General features: G+C 40.7%; 2 protein-coding genes across 4 annotated transcripts in view; one reads left to right on the forward strand and one right to left on the reverse strand.

The window, feature by feature from the left end:
• Nucleotides 1–12: 12 nt before the first annotated feature.
• WDR45B (WD repeat domain 45B) lies at nucleotides 13–11,328 on the forward strand. Of its 2 annotated transcripts, XM_088661685.1 has the most exons (11): nucleotides 210–321; nucleotides 1,941–2,002; nucleotides 4,671–4,745; nucleotides 5,149–5,250; nucleotides 5,889–5,976; nucleotides 6,095–6,189; nucleotides 6,911–7,101; nucleotides 7,870–7,955; nucleotides 8,942–9,043; nucleotides 9,250–9,371; nucleotides 9,838–11,328. In XM_088661685.1, the coding sequence occupies exons 2-11, from the start codon at nucleotides 1,996–1,998 to the stop codon at nucleotides 9,942–9,944; spliced, it is 975 nt and encodes a 324-aa protein (XP_088517811.1). In that variant the 5' UTR covers nucleotides 210–321; nucleotides 1,941–1,995; the 3' UTR covers nucleotides 9,945–11,328. The 2 variants fall into 2 exon arrangements, with proteins under 2 accessions (XP_034960626.1, XP_088517811.1); XM_035104735.3 differs by lacking the exon at nucleotides 1,941–2,002 and having other exon boundaries at nucleotides 13–321.
• Nucleotides 11,329–13,737: 2,409 nt separating this feature from the next.
• The window catches only part of FOXK2 (forkhead box K2), a 39,714-nt gene continuing 35,586 nt past the window's right edge, over nucleotides 13,738–17,865 (reverse strand). The window contains exons 7-9 of one of the 2 annotated variants that reach the window (XM_035104753.3): nucleotides 17,095–17,391; nucleotides 16,714–16,908; nucleotides 13,738–15,842 (exon numbers count right to left, since the gene is read on the reverse strand). In XM_035104753.3, coding sequence (XP_034960644.3) covers nucleotides 15,646–15,842; nucleotides 16,714–16,908; nucleotides 17,095–17,391 — 689 coding nt within the window. In that variant the 3' untranslated portion in view covers nucleotides 13,738–15,645. Of the gene's footprint in view, nucleotides 15,843–16,698; nucleotides 16,909–17,094; nucleotides 17,392–17,865 lie in introns of both variants that reach the window. The other variant, XM_035104752.3, reaches the window with a different exon arrangement.

Here is a 17,865-nt window from a genome sequence, read left to right on the forward strand (position 1 = left end):
AGGGGAACGGACGTAGCAGGCTAGGGAAGTCGAGGAAGGCGGCAGCAGCAGCAGCAGCGGAGGTCGGCGTTCGACAATTCGGCTCTCCTCTGGTCAGCCTGGGAAGGCTTATTGGACGCGCTCGGTGCTTGGCGCGGCGCCTGTCTAGTCCGGAAGGAATCGTGGCGCTGCCGCCCCCTCAGGCCAGTGACCCTCCCCCGATGGTGTGAAGGACCCCCCCTCCGCGGCTGCGGCCTTCCCCGGAGTCCGGCGCCATGAACCTGCTCCCAGCCAACCCGCACGGGAATGGGTTGCTGTTCGCCGGCTTCAACCAGGACCACGGTAAAGACCCTCGCGGGGCGCCGGGGGGGGGGAGTCAGGGGTCCGCCTGTTCTCCCGCGGGGGAGGCGTTCGGGCTTGGCGGGTTTCCTTTCCTCCCCCGTGTTCAGCGTCCATAATGGGGGAAGCCGAAAGTTGAGTTTCTCGCCCCCACCCAAATAATTCCAGGCCTTCCGATAAGTGGGAGGCGCAAGTCTCGAACCCGCGGCCAGTCTAGACGGATGTCTGGGCATAAAAAAGTGCGGGCGGGGAGGAGGGCTTTGCCTTCTCTTCTTGGGGCGAAGAGGGGGGACTGCCCTCTCCGGCCTCAGAGACATCTCCTCTTTGCCCCCAGCAGGATGCCTTTGTCCCTTAAGTTTGTGTTGCTTAGCGCTCTCTGTTAACGTTGATGGCTGCCAATGCTTCCCCCTTTGGCCTCGTCTCCCCCCTTTCCGTTTTCCGGCCTCTGATGAGCGCACTTGGGTGTTTATGGGGCGCAGTCGGAGTCTGGTGTTTTGCAAAATGCGCGGGGAGGATCGGCCTCAGCTCTGAGACACCAAGACAGGGGAGGCAGTTGCTTCCATTCTCCTCCTTTCCTTCTCAGACTTCCACGCGGAGCCTTGTTTTGTCCTAATACAACAGTGCTTGGCCCAGCCCAGATGCCTTACCCCTTGTACACTGCCTCATCCTGTTCTCCTACAGTCTTTCTCTTTAAAAACCTGCATATATTGAGCTCCTTGTTGGGCATGTGTTTCAGGCTTGCCCTCCTACTCATTGCCGTTTCCACTGCAACTGATGCATAATTCAACCCCACAAGGAGATGCCAAAGCTGGACTTAGGGCTAAGATGTGTGTTTTGGCCCAGTTATGCACTGAATCATTCTATTCCTCAGATTGGCTTGCTTGAATTCTCATTAGACTGCAACTCTTTCATAGGTAGCTGCTTTCATGGGCATATGAATTTGCATACAGAATTGAATGTCCTGAACAGTTTTATTGCTTTTAATCAAAGGGCACATAGCATAAAGTTTTGCAACATTATGACCTACGATATCTCTTATGTGTCCCAGTCACAGTAAAGAAGCAAAATTTCTAGATACCCTAAATGACAGTGCCTCTGGTCATGGAACCAACTAGAAAGTCAGCGACCCTGAGGTTAATCTTGAGTGGTGCCCAGGACCCGATGCCAATTGGGAGCAGTGACCATAGCACTATTAAATTAAATGTGCTTTGATTTCAAAACAGGAAACTACCCCAAAGGGAGGAGCTTGGTAAAAAGGAAGTTGAAAGGCAAAGTCAAGTGGGTTGGATCACTCCAAATTGCTGGGGACTTGTTTAAAAACGCAATACTGTATTTAAAACGCAAGATAGTGTGTACACCATAGATGGCAAAAAGTATCATGAGGGCCAAGAGGATGCCAGTTTGGTAATGTGCAGAGACAAAGTAGCCGTTAGAGGCAAGAAGGCTTCCTTTAACAAAAGGAAGTCTTGTCCAAATGAAGAGAATAAAAAGGAACAAAAAATGAAGTCTCCCAAGAATTGGTATTGGTATTTGTGCTTTATAACATGTTCACAAATGATGAAGAGTTAGGAAGGGGTGAGCAGTGAGGTGCCCACAATTAATGATGATACTGAATTGTTCAGGGTCTTTAAAATGAAAAGAGATTGTGAAGAGCTCCAAAGGACCTTTCCAAACTGAATGAATGGTTGGTAAAATGGCAAATGCAACTCATTGTAAATGAATTGTTAGCACTAGGAACAATAATTTTACATATACAGTACACTCATGGGCTTTGAACTAGTGGTGACTGACCAGGAATGAGACTTTGGGGTAATAATGGGTGTCAGCACAGTGTGCAGCAATTGTGAAAAAAGCCAAATTCCATGCTAGGGGGCATTAGAAAAGGAACTGAAAATAAAACTGCCAATGTCACAATGACATACAAATCTGTGGTGCAACCACATCTGGAATATTGTGTACAGTTCTGGTCAGCTCACCTCAAAAAAGGATATTGTAAAGTTGGGAAAGGTTCAGAAAAGTGCAACCAAAATGATAAGGGGAATGGATCTTCAAGGGAAGATTGCAGTATTTGGGGCTTCTTAGTTTAGAGGAAAGGTGAATCAGAGGTGACATAGAAGTCTATAAAATTATGCAATGCATGGAGAGAATGGACAGAAAAGGCCCCCCCCCCACACTCATAAGACTAGAACTGGTGGACCTCTAGTGAAGCTGAATGTTGGAAGATTCAGAACAGATGAGGGAAAGTACTTATTCATGCAGTACATCGTTAATCTGTGGAACTCACTTCAAGAGGAGTGATTTCCACCAACTTTTGGATGGCTTTAAAAGAGGATTGGACAAATTCATGGAGGATAAGGCTATCAATATGGGACGCGGGTGGTGATGTGGGTTAAGCCACAGAGCCTAGGGCTTTGCAATCAGAAGGTTGGCGGTTCGAATCCCCACAATGGGGTGAGCTTCCGTTGCTCGGTCTCAGCTCCTGCCAACCTAGCAGTTTGAAAGCACGTCAAAGTGCAAGTAGATAAATAGGTAAACAGCGGGAAGGTAAACAGCGTTTCCGTGTGCTGCTCTGGTTCGCCAGAAGCGGCTTTGTCATGCTGGCCACATGACCTGGAAGCTGTATGCTGGCTGCCTCAGCCAATAAAGCGAGTTGAGCGCCGCAACCCCAGAGTTGGTCACGACTGGACCTAATGGTCAGGGGTCCCTTTACCTTTATGGCTATCAATGGCTACTAACAGTTGGAGGCAGTAATGTTTCTGAATACCAGTTGCTGGGAAGCACAAGAGGGAAGAGTGCTCTTGTGCTCAAGTCCTGCTTTTGAGTTTTGCACAGGCATCTGGGTGGCCGCTGAAGTACAGGACGTTGGACTGGATGGAGCATTGGCTTGATCCAGCAGGCAGTTCTTATGTTCTTACAATTATCCCTAATTAGTAGCAATGACAAATAGTTTGTCATTTTAATTTGTTAGGGAAGCTAGTTCAAATTGAATGACTACACCAATCATGTGCTTGCAAATAGAGGAGTGTCCTATGTTTATTGTGCTCTTGTTCATTTCATAGTTGTTTTTCTAAGAAAAATTACACTTGTCTAGGTGCACATTTAACATTTCATGTGTTCCCCTAAATACACTGTGTGAGGCATCCCAAATTGATGTGGCCCCTAGTGAATGAGTTAGCAAAAATTAGCTAGTGTTCTTTTTTTTCTGCCAAGAAAATAGGCTATGACTCACTAGAGTAACACAAGTTAGGGATCAACTTCCTTGTAGTAAACCTCACCCCAGAAAAGCTTATGCTTTGCTGTTCTTTACCTTGAGAATATTTTATTGCAGTAATCTGAGTAGTCACTTCAGTGGAGTTTCATAGAATGTGTAAGCTAGTAAAATGTTCATTCTATTTGCACCAGAAACTACAGTATATCGTGTGGGTTGTATGGGCTACACCAGGAGCTGAAACCTACAGGATGCAGTTTCCTAGAGTGCTTGTTTATAGGCTAGTAGAGTTGTTGGAATTCCAGCTTTCATCTTAGCAACAAATTCAGATGTGCTGGTTTTGACTTGTAAAGCCTTAAACAGCTCAGGACTGCAATACCTCAAGGACCACCTCTCCCCATATGAAATTATTTGGCTCCTGCGCTCATCACCCGAGGCCCTTCTTTGGGTGCCTCCCCCACGAGAGGTTTGAAGGGTGTCAACACAAGAACAGCGTTTTATGTGGTGGCTCATAAATTCAAGGTTCATTCTAAACCATTATAGTGAATAAAGTTTCAAGCTGGCTGAAAGGAAAAATATTTAGATTTATGTACTTGATTGTGCTTCTTGGTAAACAAATAAATGGGAAAAATAATAAGCAGTTACTATAAATGGTGAGGTAGAGGAACAGAAGGGGGGGAAGGGAAGATACATTTTTCTCAATAACTGACATAAACTATAAGAAAAAGGAAATGTGTGGTTGACAGAGCTCTCAATTTAAGCCTGTTGTGGGCCAGCCTGTTCAAAAACAAATTACAGTACACTTGGCAGACTGAGGACTCCCTAATCCCTACAAACAGCTGTGTAGGTTTGATCCTAAATAGCCAAGAAAATACATCAGATTCCAGGCATCTTTATAGCTTTTAGTGCCAATTGCTTTTCTAGAATGCTCACAAATCCATTCACTGAACCACTGTAATGCACTGTACTAGCAGTTAGATTGATGTATTGCCTATTGAGACTAAGAGCAACTCTTTAGGATCTCTGGCAGGGAAGTCTTACCAGATCCTCTTAATGGGCGACGCCTGGGACTTTTGTACACAGGGCATGTGTTACTACTGAGCTATGGTCCTTTGCCTGACGTAGTAATCCTCTTCTTTTTTAGGGTGCTTTGCATGTGGGATGGAAAACGGATTTAGAGTGTTTAATGCAGATCCGCTCAAAGAGAAAGAGAAACAAGGTGAGATTCTTCCTCAATATTCTGCTGTGCCATTTTTCCCCATCTTAAACCGCATGCTGTGCAATCCTATACTCTCAAGTAACTGTGCATAGAACAGAAATTTCACTTGCTGGAATTTGAGTACTATTTTCTAAAACTTTGATCCAGTATAATATTGCTGTGTCCATAATGTGTGGTTGGAAGAAGGCTCTGAGCAGGCTTTTCTGATGATGGTCATAAATGAAGCATTGTCTTGAAACGAGGCACTCCAGGAGTAAAAAGTAAAAGAGGACTGACTCAACTGCATTTTAATTTGGGAGTCTTTGGAGAGAATCCTCTTGATACACAAAGATGTTCCAGTATGAATAAACTTTTCTTTGCCTTGAGTGTTTAATAAAAAAAAATGTCCCTTTTCCCTCTCCAGAATTTCTAGAAGGAGGTGTTGGCCATGTTGAAATGTTGTTTCGCTGCAATTATTTAGCTTTGGTTGGTGGAGGAAAAAAACCCAAATACCCACCTAATAAAGGTAAAGTATTGAGCAGTAAGTAAGCAATAACTTAGGGCTGAGTTCAGCACTAAACATTTCCAGGCCGCTTTAATGTAATTGGTATTCAAGCAGATCCTATCGAAGACTTCCTGGGTAGTTTTAAATTTAAATAAATATGGACTTAGTTGTCACCCTTCTCAAGTTGTGCGATGAGGAATCATTCCTCTTAATGCCAGGTGCTAGCTAGAGCAATCTGTGACCTGTTGTTTCCCTGTATTCAAAGGATAAACAGATTTTGATAAGCAGCCATGATACTGCACTCCCACATAAATAGGAATAAAAAGCTATTGGCAGTAGCAGGTGGGGAGGGTGAAAAAGAGTGTAGACTAAGCTTCAGAATGCCATCATATAAGACTTGTTTGGATGTAGTTGATGCTTCTATTTTCTCCTGACCCAAACCAATTGTAAGTTAATGCAACTGTATAATGTCTAATTTTGAAGATCTGAACTTGAGGCATGGTTTTTGTTTTTTTGTCAAGTGAACCAGTGAAAACTCGGTAGTCTGGGGTGCAGTAGTTCCTCATGTAGCTAGGCTTATAAAGTGGCATCTCTGGAAGCACTTTATAAAATTGCAAGGTGTTATTTTAAGGCTAATAAGGCCATTTCCATTTCTGCAGTGATGATCTGGGATGATCTGAAAAAGAAGACAGTTATCGAAATAGAATTTTCCACAGAAGTCAAAGCAGTTAAGCTGCGAAGAGATAGGTGAGTCTGGTCACACTCTGTTGTATGGAGAGCTCCTTCTGTTTTTCGCCAGTTCGGAGTTGGACCAGTTTAGCTGGATATGATGCTAATTGGTGTGCCATTGCCTTCTCTCTTTCAGAATCGTGGTAGTTCTGGACTCTATGATTAAGGTTTTCACATTCACTCACAATCCTCACCAGTTGCATGTTTTTGAAACCTGCTACAATCCTAAAGGTAAGTGTTGTCCACTACATAAAGTGTAAGAGGAACAAAGAAAGATCCTGTGCTGTTCTGTTTGTTATCGTGCTCCTGATGATAACTGATGCTGTCTATTTTGCACACCAACTTCACTATATAAAAAATTACTTGGACCTTTCTCATGCTTCGCAAGTCATGTGATGCTAAGCCATACCAACCTTGTCATCCCCGTTAAGTGCAGTGGAAAAACTTATGAAACCATTTGTCCTCCATCTTCCCATAGTTTTCACGTTGGATTTGGAAAAAAGAAAAAACGTTGGAAAATGCATTGTTGGAATATGGCATTTCAGGGTTGTCAATTTTGGGTGGGAGTCAACGGTATGTTATGATGAAGATTGCATCACTGCGAGCATTGCAGCTTGTCTGACAAAACAGTTTCCCCTCTCCTCCTCCTGTGTGCTGCTCTGGGGGTTCTCCCAATCACCTTGAGCCAATTTTGAGGGCCATGGAAGCAGGAGAAGGGGGGAAAGCCCCATTGCACAAACGGAAGCCCTAATGCAGGGTTTGAGCTGACGGTAAATCTTGTCTTTTGCTTATACAGACATTGACACTCATGGCTATGTGGTAACCTGAAGCTTCCTAGCTGGCTTCTTTGAGTGTTCCAAGTACTCTCAAAACTTATTTTCAGAAGGAAGGTGGGGAAGACAGAGATGGTAGTAAAAATGCCTATTCCTCAATACTTTAAATTGTATTTCAGGTCTTTGTGTCCTGTGCCCAAACAGTAATAATTCCCTACTTGCATTCCCTGGAACACATACTGGACATGTGCAGATAGTGGACCTGGCAAATACAGAGAAACCTCCTGTAGATATACCAGCTCATGAAGGGGTCTTGAGTTGCATAGCTCTTAACTTACAGGGAACAAGAATTGCCACAGCATCAGAAAAAGTAAGTCAATGATTTTACTCCACAGTTGGGTAGAAAACAACACAAGAGTCTTTAATGGTTTAGAATGAACCTTGAATTGCGTCATCTTGAGAGTCTGTGTGGCATTTTAATAGGTGCATTTTATAGTCTTTAATTTACTGTTAAGCCTACTGGGAAGATTATATCATCTAACACAGAAGTTGAATTTATGAAAGTCTTGACTTTAAAGTTTATACAGAAAGTTGGTAACCTTTGTGGCTGTAGTGATTACGTTTGAAAATACGCATGCTGTTATTGCAAATATTGGTGAAGAGATAAACTATGCATTCTTTGGCAGCCTGTAACCTGCATTGCTTCAAATAGGTTCCTCACTCAAACCTTTCATCCTGCTGCCTCACTATTGCATGCCAGAATCTTCCAAAATATGTAAGAAATGTGTTTTTTCCTTAGGTTCAGACTACAGTATATGGTATAAATCCAGTTCATGTAGACTTTCTCAATTTTCCTGTCAAAATACTGACTTTAGTAGCATTGATCTTGGATATATTCATCCAGATAAACCTGAGAGGATTTCCAAATATGTGGGAAGGATAGCACCAGATAATAACAAAAATAATTCCATATGGGAAGGGCAAAGATGTGCAGCTACAATAGTGTAGGGTGGTAGAAAAATGAGAGCCATCATCTGGGAAGTGAACAGCTGTATCCTAATGTTGTGTTCTGGGAATAGCTTGCATTGTTTTTGAAAGGCTCCCCTCGCATCTTTAATGTGTGCAACTGCTTTTCCAGGGGACCCTAATAAGAATATTTGATACATCATCTGGGCATTTAATCCAGGAACTGCGCAGAGGGTCTCAGGCTGCCAATATCTACTGGTAAGGTTTATTGTTTTGTTAATGTGTTAGGTAGGGGGACTGGAGGAATCATGCTTTGCCTTGGATCATCAGCAAGATGAGGGAGTGGGCGTTGTACAAATGGGGGTTTCATGCTTTAAAACTACTCCCCAGTTTTCCAGTTAAGAGACATGAACTTCCTGTGCGTGAATAATTTTCTTCCATCTGTGACCTGTTAATCATACAGCTGATACTGTCAGCTGGCTTTTCACATTAGCCAGTTCAGTGTTATGTGTAGCACATCAGACAAATCTAAACATTAGGCTTGGTATCTGAAAATTCTTTGGGGAAAATGTGACATCACAGAGGTAATCAACAGCAGTACAGTTCAAGAGGAATTTAATCCAATTGAGAGTAGAGCATTAAACACAAAAAATGGGAGTGGGGGGTTAAGTCTGAGAGCTACAGTGTATGAGATATACAATAAAGCATCAGTTCAAACGTGTCCATAGGATGTCTGCACCTTTTTTCAAACTCAGAATGAAAACTCAGAAATAAAGTAGCATACATCTTGCAACTGTTGGTTTATGGAGGAACTAAGATACTAATTAAGAAGTAATTATGCCTCATCAATATCTGTGTGCCCTTTTCTTCAGCTACATGTATTATGGAGGAGTTAAGGCTTTTTAAAGGTGTGAATATATTTCCCTCCCTCGCGTCTATGTGGTTTACTTCTGGGGTGAATGCTCTTTCACTTTCTACCACTTCACTTGCTAATGCTGCTTCACTCTGCATCAACACCTGCTGATAAAAGGTTAGCATCTCACTGGATATGTTGTTGCAAGGTGACATTGCTTTAGATACCCTCCCAAAAACCTAGAGTTAAAGAGTTTCTAAGATGCTTTGGAAAGAGGTTGGCTTATAGTGTTTGAAAAGTTGCAGTATACACACACAGGCATTTCTTTAAAAAGGAACTTATTCCATGACAGTGGTGATATAAGCAGACTTGTTTCTGACTTCTCCTTTAGCATTAACTTCAACCAAGATGCTTCTCTCATTTGTGTGTCAAGTGATCATGCCACAGTGCACATTTTTGCTGCGGAGGATCCTAAGAGGAACAAGCAGTCGAGGTAAGCAGCTGGGGCCAGTGTAATGACCGCTATGCAAAAATGATTAGATAACTTCATACAGGAAGAATGTATCAGTAGCTAAAATAAATAATTAAAATAATCACGAAAATAATTGTGAACCTTAATACGTGCTAGGAGTCAGTTTGCTTCAGTGCCTGGACTACTGGGTTGAGATGATGCTGAAGAGAGCTTTCTTTCTTTTTCAGCTTAGCATCAGCCAGCTTCCTGCCCAAATACTTCAGTTCCAAATGGAGTTTTTCCAAATTTCAGGTTCCCTCAGGCTCTCCCTGCATCTGTGCCTTTGGAACAGAGCCGAATTCTGTCTTAGGTAAGAATCTCGAGTTGCACCAAAAATCAAACAACCATGCATATCCCAAACACAGCCTATGAATTTAAGCAGCTGTGCTCACAAACAAGCTTTTTAGAGCAATCTCCCTCTGTCCTTGATGGGAGTCCCATTTATATAAATGGGTTTTAACTCCAAATTAAATGTGCACATGATTGCAGCCTAAGATTGTAAAAATGTTTAGATTGCAAGGAATGTTGAACACTAAAGATTGTTGCTTAAGATCTCATGGAGGGCAGCTTAATGATTCATCAAGAACTATCTGGGGTGGGGCAAGCCAGGCACTAGAACTGATTGGCATATGTAGCACAGCTCTTATGGGAGAACATTTCTTAGCCTGCATGTAATATGGCGTCTCTTGCTGCTCTCACAAGCAAAAGCTGTGCAGTGAAACACAATGTGTAAGCAATTGACTTGCCAAATTGAAAATAGTATCTTTCTCTTGCAGCGATCTGTGCAGATGGCAGCTACTACAAATTTTTATTCAATCAAAAAGGGGAATGCTCCAGGGATGTCTATGCTCAGTTCCTAGAAATGACTGATGACAAACTTTGACTGAACTGATGGAAATTTTTAGGTAGGGGAGAAGGGTATCTGGAACCCCGTCCTGCTTATTCTCCCTTTCCTGAAGAGATGGTCTCTCACTACCTTCAGTCAACTGTGCTGCTCAAGATGGGACAGATGACTTTACGAAGCCCAAGCCAGTATGAACAGAGCAAGGCAGAGGACTACTACGTTAACTGTCAACAGCTGGTTTTAAATGTTAAGTTTTGGCTGCTGTTGTTCCTTCAATTTTTTTTCTTATGTTTTTTTTTTTAAAAAAATGTTTCAATAGCCTGTGCCTATTGGGTTTCTCTCTGTAATTAAACTGTGAACCTTAGTGCCTGCCACTCTGTAAGAGTGAAGGGGCAGGAGATTTACTAAGGTTTAAACAGTGAATGGGACATGTCAAAAGTACACACAGATTTGAGTTCTAGTACCATGCTTAAGGAGGTGGCAGGAAATCTATACCAGCAGTTTCTGCCTTTGTACATGTCCTTTTCCTCCTATCTTCTAATACACAGAAAGGAATATTATAGCAAGTTGGCTCTTAGTTGCACTTGCTCTGACATAGATAGAATGCTCAAGGTCCTTGTTTTCATGCTGTTATAAATAGATATTAACTCGTTTGTCATTTGTCAGAGGTGCCAAAAGAAATCCATAGCAAACATCATTAAAGTACTGTTGGCGTAAATAACCATTCTGCAGGGCAGGAAGTGGCATAGGACAATGTTGAGATGTTGGGAAAGTGACAGCAAACAGCTTAGGTATTGGAAATAACCATTCCAGACACTTCAGTTCTTGATCCATTGGTATTTGCACTTAGGTTGTGCTGGGGAAGTTCTACAAGTACAAGATAATATGTAATGGCCAAGAAGGTAGTATATTGAACAACAAGAAGGGGGAAACAGTGACCCTCCAGATGTTACTGGACTTCACTGCCATCAGTGCTAGCCAGCATGGCCAAGGATGATGAGAGGTGTAGTCAAACAGCGGGAGGGCTGCAGCTTTCCCACCTTATAGCCTGTAAGAAATCCCTATCATACAGCAAGCTTATTATGTGTTCGGAACAAACTAAGCAGCTGTCTTTCTGAACACTAAGTAGTACATCAATCACAACACTATATTTTGGGAAATGAGGTATTTGGACACATAATTTGGAGTTAATAATACCATCCCCTTAAAACACAACTTCAGTTATTAGCTCCCTTGATTTCATGTATACTTCAAAATTAATTGAAGTCTTGGTTCAAGTTGAAAAGTATTGGAATTTGTCATTTAACTAAACCTATATTCAGATGTCAGTTTGCATGTTGCTTTTAAATGTGTATTTAATCATGGAAATTGTTTTGCACACCTTTTGTAATTTTCTTTAATTAAAGTGACTTAATTTGCTGTATTCATTTTATGGTAACAGAAGTTCTGTATATGGGTGCTAGTTCTGTCGTTTGTTTTATTTAACTTGCCTAAATAGCTCAAGATCAATTAGGAGTAGGATGCATATCATCTATGGCGCTAATAGATTGTATCCAACAATGTTGTTGAGATTTTTAATTAGTGGACCAGTGAAGGGAAACATGTTTGTTGAGTCTAGGTGGACAAACAGTCTGTATAAGAGTAGTTTTGTCTTTCCTATCTATGCCTTTGGTCAAATTCTTTGACACCAACTTCCCATTCTTATCCTTACCTTTTGTTTTAGGGGTACCCTTTTATCATATAGTTTTTAAACAGTAATGCTATCTTTAAAAACAGGCTAATAAGAAAAAACACATTTTGAAAAGTGTTGTTTCTTTGCTGAAATCTATCACTGCAAGACTCTTGCCAAATATCATAAAACTCAGGTAGAGAAGTAATGTTTGCAGAATTTTCCAAGCAGGATAGGCATGCTGAAGCAAAATAAATAGGAAGTTCAGTTCCATCACCCACAGGTTGAAGTAAGGTAACATTAAAAAAAACCCAGTAGTTATTAACAACACTAGTTTGTCAATTTTAACAGCACTTCACACACATTTAAGACTTAACAAATGCTCATTCTTCTGTATTTCATCTTCCATGACCCTCACTGTTATAGACAATATGCATAAGGATAGTGTGTGTACATGCCTACCTCTGCCAACCCTAGGATAATATATCTACCGAAGTAGACTCTTGTTTGAAAGCTTATAATGTAATACACTTTCACTCCACCATCCTATGAATGTTCAGGAAAAGAAACTTAAGTGTTAACGTAAGTATGCATGCATGTCTCCTTTCTCACCAATGCCATATTCCCACTTGACAGATAAACCTCCTGCCACTGTTAAAATGAGTTGAGAGGTCTCCTCCTACAGCACATGAAACAAGATTGGATGGACCTTCCTCTCCAGTAAGGGCTTGTCTGACTGGTTTTGAAAGAAATGCCGATTAGACTACTTACAAACACAATTACAACCTAGAACAGCCATTAATAGTTAAATGCATATGCCATTTCTATGCACCTGAGCCTTGGGCCATGGAAAACACTAGCTAAAATCACAATAATTCATGCGTAAAGGAAAGTCAAATTCTGATGAAAAATAAGCACTGCTCAGTACTGTAGTAATGGTAGTATAATCCAAACACTAGTATACTATACAGTAGGTGCATCAGCTAACTACAACTGTAACATCAAAATGGTAAGAGGCTGTGCCATGCTACTCAGAAATTACCCAGAGCTCCTTTTCTGTGCAACACCACTGGGGAAATATATAAACATAGATGTTGATATGGCTAGCAGGCATTTGCTCATGTGACTCAAATTGCTCCGGGGGGGGGGATAGTCTGATTTTGTATTAGTTATTTCATCCAGGCAATTGCCCACTTGGTCCAAGTGTCTTCAGAAACCTAAAATGGACTTGTATGAAATTTTCTTCTGCAAATGACATTAGCACCGGTCTCAAGTAGCAGTCACACAAGGAGAAAGTTGCAATGTCAGAAAGCCATAATATACATTTCAATGAAATTCTAGTATTTCTGTGCAATTACTTGTTTACAAAGGCGACTGAAGTACAGTGGTGCCTCGACTTACCAATTTAATCTGTTCCGAAGGCACCTTCATAAGTCGAAAAAGCCATTGGAAACGATTTCCCATAGGAAAGCATTGAAAATGGAAAAATTCGTAAGTCGAAGCAACCCTATCTAAAAATTTGTAAGTCGAAAAATCCCTATCTAAAACTGCCGTGGTTTTTTCCGGATGTCGAGACATTCATAAGCGTGCGGCCATTACCCCCATTCGTAAGTCGAAAAATTGGGTTGTCGAGTTGTTCGTAAGTTGAGGTACCACTGTACTGTAAAAGCTTCACGTATTACATATAATAAGGGAAACTGAGTAAGACAAGTAAAGATAAGACACCACTGGCAGATGGGGTAGGGAAGAATTTCTGTATTTGGTAATACTTTGTTTATGTTATTACTTCCGATGCCTATCCTACTCATGCCATCCTGTTTCACTTGTCTGAGCCCTGGCAATTAGCATTTTGACACTTTAAAGTTATATCTAAGCTTTCCCCAGTGCTCAAATAGCATAGCATTACTTAACCAAGTTTATGGAATGGAAATGCAATTATTTCTAGAGTACCCTGCCCATGGAAGAAGGGGTAGGTCAACAGCAGGTAAGTTTAAAGATTCTTATATTGAAGGCTATCATTCTATGCGTTCTTACCTGGAACCATGGCATTCTGACAGATGTGCATAGGACGGCGATGTAAATCTTGCTCCAAGATTCTGTGTCCTACACTGACTATATAAGGTGCATAAGAAAACTTCCAAGTGTGAATAAATTTTGACTGACTTAAGAATTTCACCAGATTTTTTTATTCAAAAACTTGCAGCAGTTTGCCTAATACTCATGAAATAGTAGGTTTATAACCAAATGTTTTGCTAATAATTCAGTTTAATTATTTCTAAATTAAGTTACCACAGCACAAAAAGTAGAATGCTGCAGTTACATAAATTCTTTTGCTTTACCCAGCTTATAGTGGCTGTTATAAATCCAGCTAGTGTACAGCATTTTTTCATAATCTTTTAATATGTATTATCCAGATTGACACTGTGACAGCTCTACTGTGTGGGTTAACATGATACTTGGTACAGATTTCTCATATTTGGTCTTCAGATAAACAGTTTTCAAAAACTGACTAAATATAAGCCATTCCAAGCCATTTCAGTCCATCATGAAAATACAGATTCTTCTCAAAATGAAAAAATATATATAAATAATGGTATTGCCAAAAAAGGGCAAATCAAAGGTTCAAGCCGGTCTTTACCTTTAACTCACCTTAATATGAAGGGACAAGACAGCATGTGAATGAAAGACAAAAAACAGTCTTAGCTTTTAGTTCAGTTCTGAAATGTAAGGTGGATTCTACAATCACAACTCTGAGAAGTATCCTTTAAAATGTTCAACTGCAGAACACACACTTTAAAAAAACCACATTTATTATAGTATGGTAGCCACTGTTAGAAAACCTCAACAGCTACTCTTAATTCAGACCCCAGAAGGTCTGTGCAGGACATCAAAAGTTAAAGATAAACTCATCAGATTAATTTCTACTGGTGGGCGCTTATGCTGAAAAATATTGGATATACCTCTGACAAGTTATTATTTTTCTTTTTAAAAGGACTTGTGATAAAGAATTTTCTCTTTTCTAAATGAAGAACAGTCTGCCATTTTAAACATACACAATATTAAGCGAGACTCTTGTTTTACTTTAGACTGGAAAAATAAGCCAGGGACAATCAAAGTCAACACAAAGTAACAAACAGCAAAAGGTAGCAAGAAAGAGAAACAGATAAGTGCAGCTCTGGTCAAATTATCATAGCAGTTCTTTAACGTCAGTTAACGGCTCATTTACACTGTATTTCTAATCAGTAACATGCAAGCCCAAAGAAGCATTTGATCACTACACAAGGTAATAAAATCTGATTAAATTTTATCAGGCAACTGCTAAAATATGAAAATTTGCAGATGTAACAAAGTAGCTTTATCTGAACTTTAACAGGACAAAATTAAATCATTCCATTGGTTAAAAAACCCTACATTCAGTTTTACCAAACAAAATTTCACATGAAAAGTACTGTGTGATTCCAAAGTTTCTGGAGTAGAAATGGAGTGATTTGAAATGTCAAAGACCCCATTATTTTGAAAATAAAATGAAAGTACACATCAAAAATTTCTAATTCCACATGTGAACAACAAAATACTGCTTATCTACCAACAACTGCATTGGGTAGGTCATTATGAAAGGCTAGCTGCCAAGATGTAGGAAATGGCTCCTTGCCTCTGTTCCCTTTGAGGAATATACAATCGTTTGAAATCCAGTCACATGAAGTACTTATCATGCTGTGATATACTGAGATATTCAATCCTTAAAGTAATCAATCCAATAGAGCTTTTTAAAGTTGCAGACTTCCAACTTTTGTATCTCTCCTTATCTATAAAGAGTCACTTCAGAACGGCAAGGAGGAGTGGGGGGAAAGGGGTCACAGCCTCTGGAACAAGATGTTGGACAGTTTGGTTTCGATTTTTAAATTAAGGAGTTCTAAGGCCACCTGTGTTTTTTTTCCTCAGTGCTGAAAGTTGAAGTCACAGGGCCCCTTTCCCCACCATGTGAGAACATGTTCAATATTTTAGGTGTTTCAATGTCTCCTTTTGGCACCACGGAGCATCATTCTAAAAAGAAATATTCCTCTTAAGTTCCTAGTTCTGGCTGCCTTGTTCACTCACTGCCACAGGTGGAGTTTCAACATTCACAGCTATGACTATGCTCTCTCCATCCTCCGTTTTGATACGTTTCAACTCTTGCTGATCAGACTGGTCTCCATTCTGACGTTTTGTTGGAAGAGAAGCTGATGCAGATGCATGGGTTGCTAACATGTGTAGGGGACTTGCAGCAGCTGTAAAAAAATAAATCAATGGAGAGATGTTAAACACAGGGAAGGCAAGAGGAAGCCCAATTCCACGAATGGCTTTTGTATTACATGAAAGCTTAATGCGGCACACATTTGAGAATGACCCTAAGATGTTCTTGCATGGGTGAAAATATCTGCAGCAGCTGACCTTATGGCTAAAGAGGAAGAAAAACATTATTGTGATAAAGGGAACTTACTGTCAGAAAGTGTGAATAGAATAGCAGTCTATATTCTACCGGGAGCAGATGGTCCCAAAGGATTGTGAAACGACCAAGAATAAAGCATGAGTAAATACCGGTAACTGTAATACATTGTAAAGAACTGCATTGTCAAGGTTCAGGGCAGCGTGTGGGGGGAGAGAAATGAATAAAACAACACCAAGATAATTGGGTATCTAAAGCTTAATTAAACCATGAACCAAACCAAAGCTGGGATCAAAAGAGTTACTTTAGGCATACCCAAAGCCTTGAGCATAACTAGTGGTGATTCCCCCTCCCACAACAGATTTCCCTAACTTTCAACATAAACATCCTTTTGATTTTAAAAGCAGACTGCTATCTGGGATGGAGAGCTATTCCTCCAGAAATACAAATGCACAGCACAGTTATACAGTTCTTTGTATCATAGATCAGTTCCTAACTTAACGTGAAAGGGAAAAGATGTAGACTAAAAAAACAAAAACAAAACCCTCTTAATTTTCAAGGTAGTAGTTACCTCAAAATAAGCTAAAGAATTAAGCACAAATCTGTAGCCATTTTGAGAATCAAGAATCCACAGATTCTGGGTATCACTGTGACAAAAGAAAATTTGTGACGCTAAAGACATCACCCCAAATGCTTACCAGTGTTGGCCTGACCTTGAATTGCTGTGGTGATGGGTACTATATGTGTTCCATTCTGAGTTACAGTTTTTATTGGTAGCTGGTGTTGACCTAGAGGTGTCTGTTGCACTAGAGTAACCGTCTGTAAAGGCGCCGTCTGAGATGTCTGAATGATCCGACTAGCAGCTCCTATGGTTGTATGGCTAACGGCAGGTATAGGCTCCACTTTAACTGGGGGTGGGAATAAAAATATGTTAGAACAAAAGTTTGAAAGCACTGAATAATTCATGGTTAAAGCATCAAAATTAGCACTTCTTAAGAGAAATCAGTATTATGTAGTTGTTTTCTCTACTTGCAACAAATACAACAATTTTAGGACTGTATTACTTCCAAGGGGAACCGGAACCAAATTCTCACCTTTCGTTTCATTGTGGTCTCCATTCTCTTGAGGTTCTCCCTTAGGTTGGGCCACCATTGCTGCCTGTGTGACCACGGCTTGTCCAGCTACAGTGAAAGTATTTGCTGGTGCTAATCCAGTCACATTTGTGACAGACACAGCTGGGATCTGATGAACAACATGAACTGTCTGTACTACAGGCTGCTGGGATGTTGATGTTGTCACAGGAGTTGCAACAGTGTATGTGACAGGTTTCATAGTTTGTGGTAGCTGCCTCTGTACAGTAATTAAAACCGGCTGGCTAGATAAGGGTGATCCTATTAAAAAAAAGGCGAGGGAGAAAAATTAGTTAAATCATCCGCTTTCCAAAAGTCTATGAACATATTGTTTACTTGCATTTTTAAAAAGCCTACTCCTTCCTTCAACAGTTTCTTCAGCTATCCTAAGAGTAAATCCAGTTAGTTCAGTATTACTATGACACTGTTTTCAGCAGTAAAAGTAAAAAAAGTAAAAAAAATAATTGTTGTGCCACAAGGAGTGGGTTGCAACTACTGGCAACACCAATAGTTAACATAACTACATTTCAAAATAAAAACAAAAAAAAATGGAAGTGTTGTATATCCGTAGTTCAGTGGCTGAGCGCATTTTGCAGGAGGTCACCAATGTAACCTCTGCTCCTTTGAAACAAACTAATGGGTTTGCTTTCCCCTTTGGAGACCTAACACAGCGTTTGGGATATCCAGAAGTTGTTGGACTCCTGACTTCCATCAACCCCACCCAGCACCATCAAT

This window comes from Zootoca vivipara, chromosome 2 (genome assembly GCF_965207765.1).
Source record: "Zootoca vivipara chromosome 2, rZooViv2.hap1.1, whole genome shotgun sequence".
NCBI lineage: Eukaryota > Metazoa > Chordata > Lepidosauria > Squamata > Lacertidae > Zootoca > Zootoca vivipara.